The sequence below is a fragment of the Poeciliopsis prolifica genome, unplaced genomic scaffold (genome assembly GCF_027474105.1).
Source record: "Poeciliopsis prolifica strain line A6 unplaced genomic scaffold, Auburn_PproV2 SCAFFOLD003, whole genome shotgun sequence".
In the NCBI taxonomy this organism is placed as follows: domain Eukaryota; kingdom Metazoa; phylum Chordata; class Actinopteri; order Cyprinodontiformes; family Poeciliidae; genus Poeciliopsis; species Poeciliopsis prolifica.
The window spans coordinates 1,593,674-1,609,950 of NW_026562378.1; the positions used below are offsets into that span (position 1 = coordinate 1,593,674).

The 16,277-nt window shown below is 42.0% G+C and overlaps 1 protein-coding gene across 1 annotated transcript; it reads right to left on the minus strand.

Moving 5' to 3' along the window:
* Nucleotides 1-3,558: 3,558 nt before the first annotated feature.
* si:ch211-117k10.3 (Krueppel-like factor 15) lies at nucleotides 3,559-12,199 on the minus strand. The gene is made up of 3 exons (XM_055027439.1): nucleotides 11,852-12,199; nucleotides 9,370-10,474; nucleotides 3,559-7,014 (listed from the first exon to the last, which is right to left on the minus strand). Exons 2-3 carry the CDS (start codon nucleotides 10,431-10,433, stop codon nucleotides 6,846-6,848), a joined length of 1,233 nt encoding a protein of 410 aa, XP_054883414.1. The 5' UTR covers nucleotides 10,434-10,474; nucleotides 11,852-12,199; the 3' UTR covers nucleotides 3,559-6,845.
* Nucleotides 12,200-16,277: the final 4,078 nt, after the last annotated feature.

Sequence of the window (16,277 nt, forward strand, 5' to 3'; positions counted from 1 at the left end):
CCCCACTTATTTTTATGCCCTGAGAATATCAACAACATTTGGGGAAACAAGATCATAATTCATGCATGAAAGGGTTGGTCTCTATATTACCAAGAAAATATGTATTTTCTTCAGATTATGCCAAGACGAGACAAGAAGTAAAAACCGCAATGATAAATCTAAAAATCAAGTTAAGTTTATCTCTATAGCATATTTCAGCAACAAGGCAGTTCAAATTGCTTAATATGATTAACACAATTAAAACCTTGTGATTGCTCCTCAGAAACATCAATTTTACATAATGCTGCCCTTTTAATCTGTGTTTTTGACGTACGCTTCTGTTGGTAGGAAAGACAAAAGACGATAAGGGAAAAAAAATTTATACAGAGTTTAAATATAATGGAAAAGCTGGAAGCAGTTCCACAAATCTAGAAAAACTCTCCTCGTCTCTTTAGCTTAGTAGGAATATTTTCTTATCATTGTGCTTTGAAAAAGCAGCCTTGTTCCTGTTTATAACACAGTGCTCTGTCCTATAGTAACCTCTGCTTGTGACTGTTGTCAACTCATCCTGTCACATTAGAGCCTCTGGCCTTGTTTCATTTCTGAGAGGAAACGCCCTCACTGTCTCTCTCTCTCTCTTTTTCTCTCTCTTTCTCTTTCTCTCTCTCTCTCCCTCTCTCTCTCTCCTGCTCTTTGGGCTCTTGTGTTTGGTCTAAAATTGAAGCATGTTCACAAAAATCAGATGAAGGGGCCTTCTTTACTGAAAGCAAAATGAGAGGTTGAGCACGATGTGAAGAGGCAGCGCAGGAAAGCCGCAGCTCCAGTGTTTGGCTTTGAAGCTGCTCCCGGTTTCCTCTCAGCGCTGCCTGCCAGCCGAGTGCAACTGGAAATACCGAGGCGATAAGCATGTAGATAGAGCTGCAGCTGTAGCAGCAGCAGTCACGTCACAGTTCACGAGTAATTACAGGATTGAGACCTGTCTGCAACCTTTTATATATATATATAGTATATGTCTTAATCCGCAGGCTCGCTGGAGGGGCCTTGATGTGGATGCCGTGACACCCACTCTGCTGTGATCCATGCTGCTGCCATCCAGCTCAGCAGGAAAACCAGTTTGCGGCTGTTTCTGACATCACAGAAAGCAGGTGACTAAAACAATAAACAGCAGAACGATACTGTGTGGCTAGTTGATGTTGTAAAGAGAAAATCTTGGTGGATTAGTAAAAACATCATTTTAAAGATTGTTGTTGAGATTGAGAAGAAATTACATCCATCCATCCATTTTCTTTTTGATCCCATCAGGGGTCAGGAGGGCTGCTGGGGTCTGTCTCCACCTGTCAACAGGCGAGAGGTGGGGTCACCCTGGACAGGCCACCAGTCTGTCGTGTTTGATTAGAAATTGATTTTTTAAATATTTGTAGGGTACTGGATAAGCATGACTGTGAAGTGGAAATAAAATGGTAGATGTCTTTTAAAATATTTAACATACAGTGTGTAAAATAATAATTGAACACCACAATTGTTCGGAGTACCAGCTGATATTCATTTGCACTGCCAAGGGAAAGAGTGGCTTTCTGATCACTGATAGATTTCAGCTGATGCTTTTCATGCATTTTTCCACTTGCCCTTCCTGCATGTGTTCAACACTTTTTTTTACCTGTGTTGTTTTAGATCACTACACATCACTAGTAGTAATGTACTAGTGACGTCTAGTGATGTGTAGTGTACAAATTTCTGAACTTGTATTGTTTTCTTTCTATGCATGGATTACTTGGGTTGTCACAAATGCTTGGAGAAATTTAATGTCAGGAGTACCTATGAAAATATGTTCACTATGAAAAAGGATGTGTTCAATACTTATTTTATCCATGTATGAAAACCCCCACCAGCGTTGCTCTGTCACTGATTCTGTTCATTATTGCTACGTACAGAATTTGTAAGCACAGTCAAAGTGTTGTAAGAATCTGTTTTGATGGCATCAGGATTAGGTTTCTGCTTTATCTTTTTTTTTTTTTTTTGGTGAAGTATATATGATATGATTAGCAACCCACCACTTCTGGTGCTGATGACTTTGTCCTTACTCCGGTTAGTAGAAACCTAGTTGTGGGTTACTTCTACAGCTGGCATGAGATAAATGGCAGTCTTCAGCCGCTATTGAGGAAAGTTGAGCCGCTGTCCCTAGCAGAAATATTTTACTGAAGCCACATCGGACAGTTTTCAAGAGTGAGTGGCATGGTAAGGTTTTATCACACTGTCTGAATTGGATTTATATCCAGACTTTAGTTAGGCTACTCCAATACACCAAATAAAATTATTTTTTGACCAATTCAGACTAGTCTTGCTGATGTGTTTTGTATCATTGTCCAGTGATTATAGGGTCCTGTAATGATGGTCAGACTTTCTTCTGTACAGTTTTCGGAGCAAATTTCAGGACTCCATCAATTAAGAGTTGTCCGGTCTTGAAGAAGCAAACCATACTCTATCCCCATGTTTGACTGTCATGATATTCTGTTTCTGAAAAGCTCTTGGTTTTGGGTCAGATGTAAATGTTCCACCTCCTAAAAGTTTCACCTCATCTCTGCAAATTTTCAAAAAAAGATCCTGAGGGTCATTTTTGCCAAGAGTTTGATGGACCCTTTTGGTCAAGCAGTGGTTTTGATCTTAGAATCTTCCCACAGAGGTTTTTTTTTCCCCTTTCTTGATAAATCTTCAACCCTGGTCCCAACTGACACAACTGAGATTCGTAGAGCTTTAGAAGTTGTTCTAGGTCAGTAGTTTCCAACTCCACTCCTCAAGATCTACCATCTTGCTGTAGACACATCTGACTCAAACGATTGAGTTTCTTCAGTTCTGCAGACCAACATTGTTGCAACCAGCATTGTTCCTCACCCCAATAATTGTTCTTTACAGGTTGAATAGTTTAGACGTTTTTGAAGAGGCAAAGGATCCGGACCCTTTGCTTCGTCCAAAGGGTCTGGACCCTCAGTTATTCAGAAACAACTGCCTCCTGGAGCCACGGACTCTGTTGGGAGTCTTAAACGATAGCTAATACTTGGCCATGACGCATGCAATGCACCAGCTCAACTTGAAATAAAATTACGCTATGAAGCTTTCTGGAAATTACTTGTACTGTAAAGAATCACCCCCAAGTACAAAGAGAGAAGTGCCAAGCCAAACAACATATTTGCCAGCTAAAGTCTCTTGGTCTGACTTTAGCTGCTCAATATTTGGAAGTTTGGCCAACATGGACTGAATGGTTTAGTTCACTTCCTCTGCTGCCATTACCAAACTACAACTTTATACTACCTTTCTAAGACAGCACAGAAAATTAATATGATCATTCATAACTACTGTTTACTGATAGGCTCATAAAGAATGAAATTATTATTTGAATACTCTTCTTATATACTGTATATATTCTAAGATTATCTTTGTCCAATATTACAATATCTTGATGATCTGTAACTTTCAAGTGTGACAAAGAAGCAAAAATAGAAGAAATCTGGAAGGGGCAGGAATCTTTTCACACAGATGTGTGTGAATATACACATATATACAAATGATAGAATACACCATTGGTCATTTTTAAGTGTCAATTTTATTTTTGCAAATAGGAAAATAGCATATTTAATATTTAAAAAAAAAGAAAACTAAAGAAAACCGTGTATCCGAGTGTGCATATATGCGAGTGTGTGTATACATCTATAAATGTATAAATTTTACAAACACATACGCACAGGCAGGTTGTCTGCTCGACCAGATACACAGGCGTGAGCGGGATAAAAAGAGAATCTGATGATGATTAGGACACAGGTCTGGATGTAGGTCAGTAGAAGCAGCCTGGGGAGGCTCAGACACAAAGACAGACAGCTCCAGTTCAGACGGATCAGCACGCCTGCCTGCCTGTCTGTCTGTTCCACCGCCAGCTTGTTTGCACTATGAAACCTGAAAAGAACGCTAAATGCTGTGGGAGACAGAGGTGACGATGGCTGCTGTTAAGTGGCTGCTACACGAACAAGGGCTGTACGTCTGACCCCGAAAGCACCGATGTCTGCTGAGCTTATGCTAGAGTAGTCTAGCTAGTTTTTAGTAGTAAGTGCATGTGCTGGTTCTGCACAAACGAGCCAGGTGTGTAAAAGTTTCCCACTTTCGTGTGTGCAGAGGGTTATTGTGAAGCACTGGTAGGTCGCAAAGCACCAAAGTGTTGAGATCCAAGAACAAATGTTTTAACCTTCTGTAAAAGCATGTGGCTTTGTTTTGGTTTCGCATTTGATGGTTCCGATACATTTCCCAGAAGAGCCGATGGCAGCTCATTTCTTCAAACACAAGTGCACTTAAAAACCAGCAGTTTTAGCTTATTGGTTTTGTGGATGGGCAGAGTAGGAGTCATAATCCCAAACTATGAACTGTCCTACATTCCACACACTGATCACGCTACAATCAAGTTTTACAAAATGGACCAAACAGTTCTCAAGGAACACGACTAAATAGCTTAATGCACTGATTGAAAATCCTCTTTGAATTAACAAAAAGAAAAAAACATGTATTATATCAAGGCAACAAACTGTACATGTGTTATCTTGTCCTCTGTATTGTGTACACATTATAGTATTCTAATGAGGCATGGGCCAGTACGAGACTCATGGTATAACTATAAATAAACACCATATTTCATGGTAGTAACACAAATATCTTCAGAAAAACCCATTTATTTCAAAGCAGCATCCCAGATGTGGTGAATACACCTTGACAAGAGTAATGAAGAATGCTGCTTCAGCTTCCACACCCAGTCTGACCTTTTCTCTTTTTGCTTCCAAGACATTTACATTTGTCTGTTTGATCATTATGAAAAAAAGAAATGCCTTCAATAAGCCAGCTGACTGGATATGTACAGCAACTCGTGGGGGAAGGGCAGCACTGCTTTCCTGTACGCGCCATATGGTCAGAGAAAACTTCAGTCACCCCAACACTTTACCTGGCTTTTCATGAAGGGTGCATGCCCACCGGCCCTGATCAGTCCGAATGCCTTGAAAGTCTGGTTTGTTTGGGTATGAGTGAATATTTAATCAGATTGTGATGCAAACTCTCGTTCGCCTACAAACAGAGGTCTCTGTTTGATTAGTGACTCTGACATGGTTCAAATTCATATGTGAATGCCAAGCGGACCAGAGACCACTCTGAAAGCAAGAAGCGGAATACAGCACAGGGCATTCTGGGTAAATACAAATAGAACAAATCTGTGAGTCTACCGCTAGCGGTTTTGTCTTTTTGCTAGACATAGCTGCTAAAATCTGACACCACTCCATTTTTGTTTTCATTTTGTGAAGGAGAAAATTACGCTCAGTGTCTTTTTTGGAGGTTTTCTAGTTTCCTTCAGTGATCCTGAATACTGCGCCACCCGGCCGAGGGAGGTCGAACTCAAAGAGTCTGGTTCGATTGACACAGTGCAGTGTGAAAGCGAACCACAGCAGCTCAAAACCGAACAAATGATACTGTTTTGGTCCCCAATCGAACAGAGTCCTATTAAGTGTGAAAAAAAAACCCTAAAAGAACTTTAAAATAATAGAAAATAGTTTAGCTGATGCTCCTTTGCACTGAAAAGAGTCAGTCAGTTGTGGTAGTTTAAACATCTGATGATAACGACCCACTGAAAGGAGATCCTGTGGCTGACCTAAGTCAGAGATACATGGTATACCCTAACACCTTTAACTGGCCCATGCCTAATGCCAATCCACATGATTGGACAGATCTCAGCTGCTTTTTCATCTATTTAAACTACTAGCTTTTGTTGCTGCTAAAATTCAACATAATGATTGTTACAGTAAGTGCTACTGTAATAAAGTAAGAGCAGTGTTTCATGTCACCGGTTCTCGAGGCCACAGAAGTCGGCTGCACATTGATCTGCCGGTAACAAGGAGCTTATACACGGTCAAGCACCGAGAGTGTCACTTTCACTCTCCTGCGGGACCGGAACAGGGATTTCTGGTTTGGCAAACCTCCCTGTTGGGAATCACAGTTAAATATGAGCAGTCATCAGACAACAACACAACAATGGGGTAAAGACAAGTTGGTGATCATGACAAAAGGCCGCGATCGAGATTGGGCATTCAAGTCCAGATAAAGTGGCTCATGATTGGGTGAATGCTTCGAAAGGCCAGCATTGATTGCATAAAATACTAACTTGGGAATTTCAGCACAGATTTACAGAATTTTGAGCAAAGCCCAGAGTTTGGTACAATTTGATTGTCTCTGAAATGCGATGGCAGCTCTGAACTGCGTCTTCTGCTTTGCTGTTCATACTTGCACCCGGGACTGAGCGCTGCCACAAGGAGCATAACCATCCAACCCTTGTGACTGGATCGCATGACACCAACCGGGACACAGAAGAGGAAAACGTTAGATGCTTCTTGTGCATGTGAACCCTGAAATTTGGCTTCAAGGAAGAGGGACAACTGGCAGATGTAAAGAGGAGAAATTATACAAGTATAGATGTTCCCATTATTGATTAGTGTCCCTCTTCCTAAAGCTGCTGGGAGTTCCAGGCTCCAGGAGCAGTAGTGCAAGCAGTGGCTGGAAGAGGGGCCTCTGGAAGACTGTCTCCTGCGATGTGCGTGAAAATGAAAGGAAGTCTTCTCTCGGCTCAGTTTTTCCTGAGGTGGCTGATTGCTCTGTATAAGGTGAACTCCTCAGATGCAACAATTTACAGGAGAATGGTGGAGAGAAAGAGAAAGGAAGGAAACCAAAAGGGGCCGGGGGGAAACAACAGCCAGCTCTCCGGATTCTTCGGAAAGTTCTGCTTGTGAAAGCACCAAAAAGTCCTGAGAGAAGCCTGAGCCCCAGACCTGGTTCACACAGACCCAGAGTGGTCACACAGTGGATCGGATCACCCTGCTGGGCCGGGAGCTGCGGTGGACCTTTGTGTGTTTGCTTAAATGGTCGCTGCGGGCAAACTTCTTCTCGCACAGAGTGCACTCGTATGGTTTGATGCCCGAGTGAGAGCGGCGGTGGCGAGATAGCTCGTCTGATCGGGAGAACCTGGGCATGTGAGAGCCAGAGGTCAGGGTGAGGAAGATATTACACAACTTAAAGCAGTAAAGTTTACAGAATTTCAGCAAAGTGTGGCATGCACTTGTATTCAACAACTGAGTTAATACTGTGTAAAATCATCGTCTGCTCCAATTCAAGCTGTAAGTTTTTTTTTTCACCGTCACTTTAGCAACTTTACAGACTTGAAATTTTTACTCATTTTTCTTTTACAGTAATGCCAAAACTCAGATTGTGAGAAGAAAAAAAGCTTTCCTACGGCATGAACCTGCCACCACCATGTTTCACAGTGGAAAATTACAGATGCTGTAATTGTGGTCTTATCTAACCAGACCTTTAACATGTTAATATTCAAGTAATATAACCAAACAGTAAATACTGAGGGAAGGATTCTTTATAAAATTATTGTAAAATGTAATTGTAACCAGGATAATCTTTTCCTTTTTTGTTATATTCATTTTTAGTTATTTTTACTTAAAGATTCATGTTAAAATAAAATCCTCTTTTCCTTGATTTCTTTTGAGCACAAAAATAAACAAGAACAAACGCCATTCAGTGTGTCTGTTCTCGCGTGGTTTTAGGGTCACATGACCAGCCATACGTTAGCGTCTTGATAGACAGCTGCTGCAGTCCATCGCTGCTGCAGTCCATCGCTGCTGCAGTCCATCGCTGCTGCAGATGTATCATTGTGGAATAAAACCTTCACTGGATCACACAGTTTGACAAGTGGGAACTGGCCAGGTTTCTGTTTCTAGAGCTTATTTCAGATCCTGATCCAGATCCATGATTCTGATTGTCTCTTGCCAAATGGACCAGACTGTCAGGCTAAACCATACAGCGAATCAAGAGAAACATCACATCCTGTCAACTCTTTCCAATTTGGTAGGAAACATTCAAGCCACAGCTACACTTTCATCCTCACCTCAATTTTTCTGGTTTAAACCATATAAACCATTCTTGTGCTGTAAAGTGAATGCTGAACTAACCATGAAAACTTTAGTACTGACAATGTAACAATAGCAGTATAACTTTATTGATAAAGTTTACCAATGAGAAATAGCAAAGCTCAACATAAAATATGGAAATTTGGGGTCAATTAGACATATTTAGCCTAATTTAATGACAAATTAGCAGCTAACTGATGGCTTAAGCGACTGTGAGAATGACTCAAATAGGCAGCAGGTGGCTACACTAATCTGTCTAATCGACATTTATTTGCAGACAGTTGTTAAAGTGATTCCTTCACTAACATTGCTGAAATATTTCCTCTGCATATATTAAACATTTCTGCATTGGGTAGAAGAAGGCTTATGTTCACTCTGCTCCCTCTTCCTGGACCTTAACACAATAAACAACAACAGACTAAATTAATCTTGTTTAGAGCTTTGACATTCAAACTAAAAGATTGATTCAATGACATGTACCTGTTTTTTTTTTCTTTTTCAAAGCTTGTCGTTTTCTTTTAACCGTGACATTTTGTGTAATCTCAATTGAGGTTTTTTTTCCCTATATCCTAGTAAAATAAAGGTTTAATAATGATAATAATAATAATAATAATAAATGTCTTGCCAAAGAATAATAATATACAATGTGAACTTTTCTCCCTTGACACTCCATACTGGTCACTTTTACAGTGTCCAAAGTTTATTTATATACTAAGAAATTAAAACTAAATTAAGAAAATAACATAAAATACTGTCATGGTCTAATGACCATAGATTGCTGTGTCAATACAAGTTAGTACAAAGATAATATATCTTCTTTTTTGTTATTTTATATATTTATGTATGTACTTCCTTTATAGAGGGATATATATGGATGCTTGATTGATGCTAGTTTGCTTATGCAAATTGACTTTTGAGGGATAGATTGAACTATGCAAGATTGCTTCTTCTTCCAGGTACTCCTTTTCATTTAAAACTTTTGTTCACGTCAACATGTTGAATTTTTATCTTTTTCTCTTTTATGACTGCATGTTATTCTGGACGATGTTTTAATGTTTTCTGAACAAGTCGCTGTTGAAGATGAGAATTTGTTCTCAATCAAAATAACTGGTTAAATAATATGAAATGAAAATAAATATAAAGTTTGTTTGACACGCTGCTCTGGTGTTAAAAGATATTAATGTGTTAAAATGGTCCAGTTAATGTTCAGACCCAAATTCATTTGAAAAGGACATAAATCTCCTGTTCTGAGTTTTAAGTTCTGCTTTCATTCAAGAAGACTGAGTTAGAGCTATTGTGCAGAGAACAATGGTAACATCTAAACAGGTTCAAATTGTCGACCTCCAACAATCAGGAGGACTTTGTGCTAAAACTGAAGGAATCTTATCTGAGGTTGACGTACTTCCAGCCGCAGTCTGGCCAGCTGCAGGTGTACGGCTTCTCCCCTGTGTGCCGGCGGAAGTGGGCCTTAAGATGACTGCTCTTTGTGTACATCTTCCCACAGCCTGGGTGGGAGCACTTGTGGACCCTCTCGGTGGGTGACGCCCTGTTTGCCCGGGGGGCCGCTGCCTTCAGGAGGGCGGCGCCTGGGCCGCTCCCCACCGCTGTGATCTCCAGAGTCCTTGTAGTGATGGGCAGAGGAGCGATCTTCACATACTTCTGGTCTGCTGATTTGTTGTCGCTGCTGAGTGGCAACAGGCCGCTGGTGGTGGCGGTGGTGGGCGTGGAGGACATTTGGGGGGTCACCAGGGTGAGATTTGGAGCCGTAGCACCCTGGAGCCCCATGACCAGGTGAGTGAGCCAGATGCCACTTGGGGCCGATGGAGGAGAACCAGCGGGGGCCTGAGGCTGGGCCAGAGGTAACGGCTGCAGCTGGAGAACCACTGGAGCTCTGAGGAGCACAGGCGGGGTCACCGTGGCTGGAGGGGGGCTTGGGTGACTAGGAGGCGACAGGTCAATTTGGATAGGGGCGTGTTTCTCTTTCTCTTCCTCGGGAGTCTCCGAAGAGGAAGTGCAGAGGGAAGCACCAACTAATGGCTCAGTTTTAGTCTCTGTTGATGAAGCCGAGGGTACAGCAGATGATGGAGAATCTTCCTCTCTGTTGCTCATCATGTCCGCCCTCACCTGCTCCATCTTCTCCTTCAGAAACTCCTCTATGTCCTCCAGGGTGGGAGAGAACGGCGAAGATGGGGTGAAAGAAAACTCCGGCATCCGAGGCTCCTGATAATCCACTCCCCCGTCGTCCGTCGCGCCTCGATGAACCAGCCGGCTGCTGCCTTCGCTCTCGTCCTCCTCCTCCTCTCCTTCAGGGCTGGAGCCGTGCAGGGCCACCTGCTGGAAGGCCCCAGGGCTGTCGCAGGAGCGCAAGCACACCGCATCCTCCACTGAGAAGGAGATCAGGCTGCTGCTGCTGTCCCTGAACAACTCAGACTCCACAGTCAGTGTTCTGCTGCTGAGGGACACCATTGAAAATAAAAAAACCACCCGGGGGAGGAAGTCACAGAAACCTGCAGGGAAACGAGTCACAGAAGGATTTCAGTGTTCTGGTGGCTGCAAAAGCAAACATTCACTCAAATTCAAGACAACAACATTATTGAAATGGGACATATTTTCGCAGCGATGAGGACGCTGAAACGGGTCTGGATTGTTCCAAAAAAAAAAAAAAACATGACAGCAACACTTTATAGGAGCTGCAAGAACCTCTGGAACAGAGATCGTGTTCTACTGCAACGACTCTACGGTTTTCTCCAGTAAGTGCAGACTAAAAAGGAGAGTCCTGTCCTAAAACAAGCCTAATTAAAATCTCCAAGTTAAACAAACAAAACAATAAAACACCTTTGGTTTTGTTTAGCAGGAAAATCCCGATTGTGGATGGAGTCACAACCCGGCCTGATTGCGAAGAAACAGGTTTTAATCAAATTATTAACAGTTCCGAATACCAGCAACGTTTGAAAACCCTCTGCTGACTGCTACAAAGTTAAAGAAGAAATCCATTTCAATTTTCAGCTTCACAGTTAGTCCAGGGATTAATCATAGTCTATAAATAATTGGCTTAACTGGGCCTGTCACAAAAACAAGTTTTGCTGGAATCAGTCAATATTCAGATGGTTTTCACATAAACTCTCCGTTGGGGCGGGTCGCCACCAAACATCTTCTGTTAACTTGCACCTTGTAAGTGCATATTCCCTCCAAACTCAGAGGGTGCACTTACTTTCAACCATGACTGAATGAGTTTGTGATGAACCAAACTAACCACAGCTAAGTGGGCTACAGTAACAGCAAGAGAGTTTGGAAGTTTCTGCTGCCTCGTTGGCAAACCAGACAGGACGTTTTGAACGAGAGCCACCTACAGGACCTTCTAGTTACATAGCTCATTGGTGAACCTGTAACATTTAGCTTCGCTTTGAACAGATCAATACGCTCATCTAATGGAGGCTGTTTCGGATTAGAGGACCCCCTGCTGCTCCTCCACCCTTAACCCACTCCGCACAGATCAGCATAACCAGCTATGATTACAGTGGGAAGCTGCTTATGAGTCGGAATGGTGGTTGTTGCTGTCAGACAGCCGGGCCACATGTTGCAGCAGGGCCTGCGTGGAGCTGGGGAGGGGGAACACGGCCCGCAACGACGCGCCCACCAGCATATGGTAAAGCGACCGCAGCCCCGGTCAAAACAACACAGAGCCGAGAGCCGCGGAGAAAACCGACCCGAATGCAGCTGTCTGACGAGGAGAAGCCAGCCGCGTGCTTACACAGCGGAGGAATCCACGAGTTTCAAGTTCGGCTGGGTCAAAAAGGGGGGAAAAACACACAGCTCTACTTATACTGCTGTTAGTCTCCAGGAGAGCCGAGCAGGAGTCCCCCGGCCGCCCCAGCTCGACCTACCGTGTGTTACCGGGACGAGGCTCGGCAGAGCGTCGACCGTTCTTCGTCCTCTCGCTGTTTTCTGCTCTCCTCCGTCGTGTTATTGTGGCCGCGCGCTCACATCCCGTCCTTGCCACGGGTCCATGTTGGCATTCCTCTTCCACACGTCACGTGACCACATCGCTGCACAACTCGGAGGCATGGGTCTCGTTCCGCGTCTGTGATTGGTCAAGCGCTACGGAGGCTCGCCTTAAGAGGAAGGCTCTGATTGGCTACTGTTCGAGAAAGTCTGCCTGCCATGTGTTGTCCAAAAGCAGGCTGAAAACCTCAAGATAATGAGCGAAGTGAAGAACTGGAGCTGTTGTTATGGTGGCGTTACTGAGCTACATGAAAACAGCAATACTTCTGTCAACGGAAACCATGTTCCAGGCTGTTCTCCAAGACCAGAGCAACCAACAAATAGGCTACTGGAGCAGCTCTCTCTCTCGTTGTAAATAAATGTTAGTCACCTTGAGGCCTCTGTTTTCTTCTCTGTGCCTCCAGCATGACAAAAAATGGGATAACATTTTGACTCTTGACTTCATACTGATTAAACACGATTGATAGATTAGTCTTCACCAAGCAGAGACTCCTTGGTGTTTTGACTCCTCATAGAACAGTAGACTGTTTGGGGACCAAACCTGCAACATGTGTTACATTTTCAGCTGGTGCGGTTCTCTTTCACACTGGACTGTATCAAACGAACCAAACCCTTTGAAAAACTTGTTTACCCCCTCGCCTGCATTGGTGCTGCACGAACAACCACTGAAGGAGACACTGAGCGCAACTTCCTTCCAACACAATATTTATTGTAAGCATAAAAAATGGAACGCTGTCAGATTCTCGTGGTCGCAGGCTTTTTCTTTCGTCTTTGGCAAAAGACATCGAGCCGTTTATGCCACTAGCATTAGATGAGCATTTGCTTTGATTTTATTTACCCAGAATGCCCCTCGCTACAGTCTGCTTCCTGCTTTTGCAGCGGTCTCCAGTTCGCTTGGCGTTCACTCGAACCACAACAGAGTTCACTTCAACCGAACCAAGACCCAGGAGTGTAGGCGGATCAGAGTTTGATTACATTTTCACACCTCCCCAAATGAACCAGACTTTGTAGGGAAACGAACTGGACTGATTAACACAGACTAAACAGGCCTGGACTGAAGATCTGTTTAAATGGATCAATACACTTATCTAATTACGGACACTATTATTGATTGTTACACATAGCCCATATTTCATGGGCTACATGTAACGTAGCCATTGGGAACACAACAAGGGATTTCAGACATATCCCTTTAAAAGAGGACACTTTAATCCAAATGAATGTACTGTTTTTGTTGTTATAGCTATTATGACTGCATTGATTGAGTCCTTACGGCTGTACTTTCTGTTACGGAGCCCTTCTGCAAAAGTACATGCAAAGTACTTATACGCATGCAATTGATATTTTACCCTATGTAGACAAATGAAAAAAAGTAAACCTTCATGAGAACAAGGTATTGCTCTGTAAAAGCAGATCATCCGTTTGTAAATATGGTCTGAATCTTTACAACTCAGAGGTTTACACCACAGCCAGTTATCCAGGCTAACAAAGTTTATTTTAAAGTCAGCTTCAGGGCTGTTAAGGAGAGAAAAGTGCAATGAAAATATTGCACCCTTCAACATAAAAAAAGAAAAGAAAACTGTAGGAAATCTTTTTTTTTTTTTGCTGAAGAACAATCAGTTTTGCTCCTCCAGCCACCAAGAAAATAATGTGAGCTTGTTGGGAAAAGAAGAGCTAATTTACACTCAATTCTTCAGACGTCTTGATGCTCAATGTTCTTTGACTGAACATGTCGATCAATCTTTTGAAGAGAGGTGCAGTTTGAGGCGGATTTAAAAAGCTTTGTGAAGATAATAATAAACACATCATATTCCTCACTGCAAATTTGGGTGGTTATGGAGGAAGGTTGATTTTGTGTCTACTGAACTTTTCTGTTGATTTGACTGTATGTTTTGGATCACGTCTGTACTGAGGACTACACTACTCCAACTCTTAGCTCCTTGGTGTGAACACGTGTACCAAGTATAGTTTCAGAAAGTAACTTTTTTCCCTCCATTCTTTACAGCATTGGTCCCAAATTATCTATAGAAATAAACAACAGCCTTTTTGAAACGTCCTTACCAGATAACACTAAGAACATGTTTTTAACAGAACTGTGCAAAGGCGCCCTCTGGTGGTTGAGTAGAGCCAAAAGCAGCCACAGTTTCAAAAGCAAATCTATAACAAATCATCTGTACTAGGAAAACAGAACTTAGAAATGAGAAAAAACATTAAACAGAAAACAAGCGGTTTGAGGATTGAAATTTACTTTAACTCTGTTTCTTAACACTGGATGTTTACCATATTTAGGTGTGTTCATCTAATCATGGTGAGCACACCAAAGGTCAAGTCTTTGGACAAAAACAAGCAAACAAAAAAAAAACCAAACAAACACAATTTCATGCTTTCATGAAATTATCTCCTAACACTCAGTGAGCTCCGAAGAAGTAACAGAAAAAAGTTAATCAGAATCAAATTACTAAGAACTTTAAAGCCTGGTCACATATTATTTTTATTATTACACAAAAGTTGGCATTTTTACACATTATGAGCAATTTAATATTTTTCTACTCAGCTTATTTATATAGCACCAATTCACAATATTATCTCAAGATACCTTACAAACCATGAGAAAACAAACTGGTACCAAAAATCCTTACCAGTGACACGCTTGTTGTGTTTTGTGTAATAAACTTTTGTTTTTCAGATTTGCTTTTTCATGTCTCTGTGGAATGCTGAAACTGCCATCAAATCTCTTCATGTACTTTAAAGACATCAAATTAATGTGATGGTAATTTTTTCTGCCATTCTCTCCGATATGTTGAACATAACAGATTTGCAATCTGACTTTTTAGCAGCCGTGTTCTCAGCAGCAGTTTCCTCATGAGAGACCATTCATGGATTGGTCATTACCTGTCTAAGCAATTCTGCTCGATTCTCATCTCCCTTCAGAGCTCCGTCTAGGATTTCTCCAATGGAGTCAGATTCCTCTAGTAGGATTTCTGCCAGGCCAATCAGCAAACAGAAGAAGCTGCAAACGACGACGCTGATTTTCGCCGCCGTTTTAAAATTGTAAAGTCTGCCTGTAATTTAGCAATGGTAATGGGGGAAGTGAACTAAGCTAATCACCCTTGTGAATATTGAATTAACATCTGCAGCCATGTTGTTCAGCTTGGCACATCTCTCTGTGGAGGACGGTTGTTCACAGCGCAGGCAACTTCTGGCAAGCTTTAAACTGCTAAACAGGTGCGTTGCGTCTGTCAAGCCTTAATGATTGGCTGAAATTTTAAATCTCAGCGCAGTCTTCCAATAGTCTCTCAATAGACAAAGGTCCAGGCTGCCATGTTGATGGGTCAGATCATTTCAAAGAGCTTCTCCAGAGGCTTGCTCACATAATATTCTTACAACAGTAAAAACTGAAGTCACATTTGTTAACAGAAAACATTTGGTCCTGCCAAGATCAGTTGATTTTCAAAATGTTGACATTCAAAGAGCACAGCTATCCTTTACTGGGGATATTTCAGCATCCTCGCTCACACTGCCAGAGAGCGCCAACCCATGAATGTCGTGTTAGAATAACTAAACTCCTTCCAGTGGCACCAACCGCAAACTGCTGGTAGTGGGAAAAGGTTTTATAAATGAATTAGTAAATTCATCTTAATTGACTGAGATTCTGGTGAAAGCTGATCCCTACGAGCCAAGCAGAGCATATGGAGGAGAAGACTGCAGCATAATGCAGCACACAAGGAGTGTGGTTTCTTAGCAACAGTGCACGGTGGGGTATCACTCGCTTTTACTCCTCATGCAGAAGAATATTTTAAAAACTTATTTGACACACAGTACAGCATGTGCCGTGGAGCTTTAAGTTCTGTAAATGGAGCGAGGACTCAGCAGAAATTTATTAATGAGCCATCAATGATCAGATCGAAAGCTTCATATAAGATGTTCAAATATCAAAATAATGTACAGCCTGGTTGACCCCTATTCACACAGACTAATGCACTTACTGTAGGTTAAATAATTGCCATCATGTTGAGGAAATCGGCTTTCACTTTGACATTTCAGGGTTTGTTGAACTTTGTTTTGTAAATAAAATTTTAAAAAAGTCAAATTTTGTTGATCTTGATTGGTTTGTGAAATCAATGAAAATGGTAAAACATCAAAGAGCACACTTTTTATAGATGCTACAAAAGCAGATCACTTTCACTTGTAAAAACTAGAAAACAACTTTTCACGTTCCCACAACTGCTACACTCCTGCAACCTCAACAGGGTTTCTGCGGGTTTCACCGACTCAAATTTAAGACATTTTTTACGACCACTGTGAAAG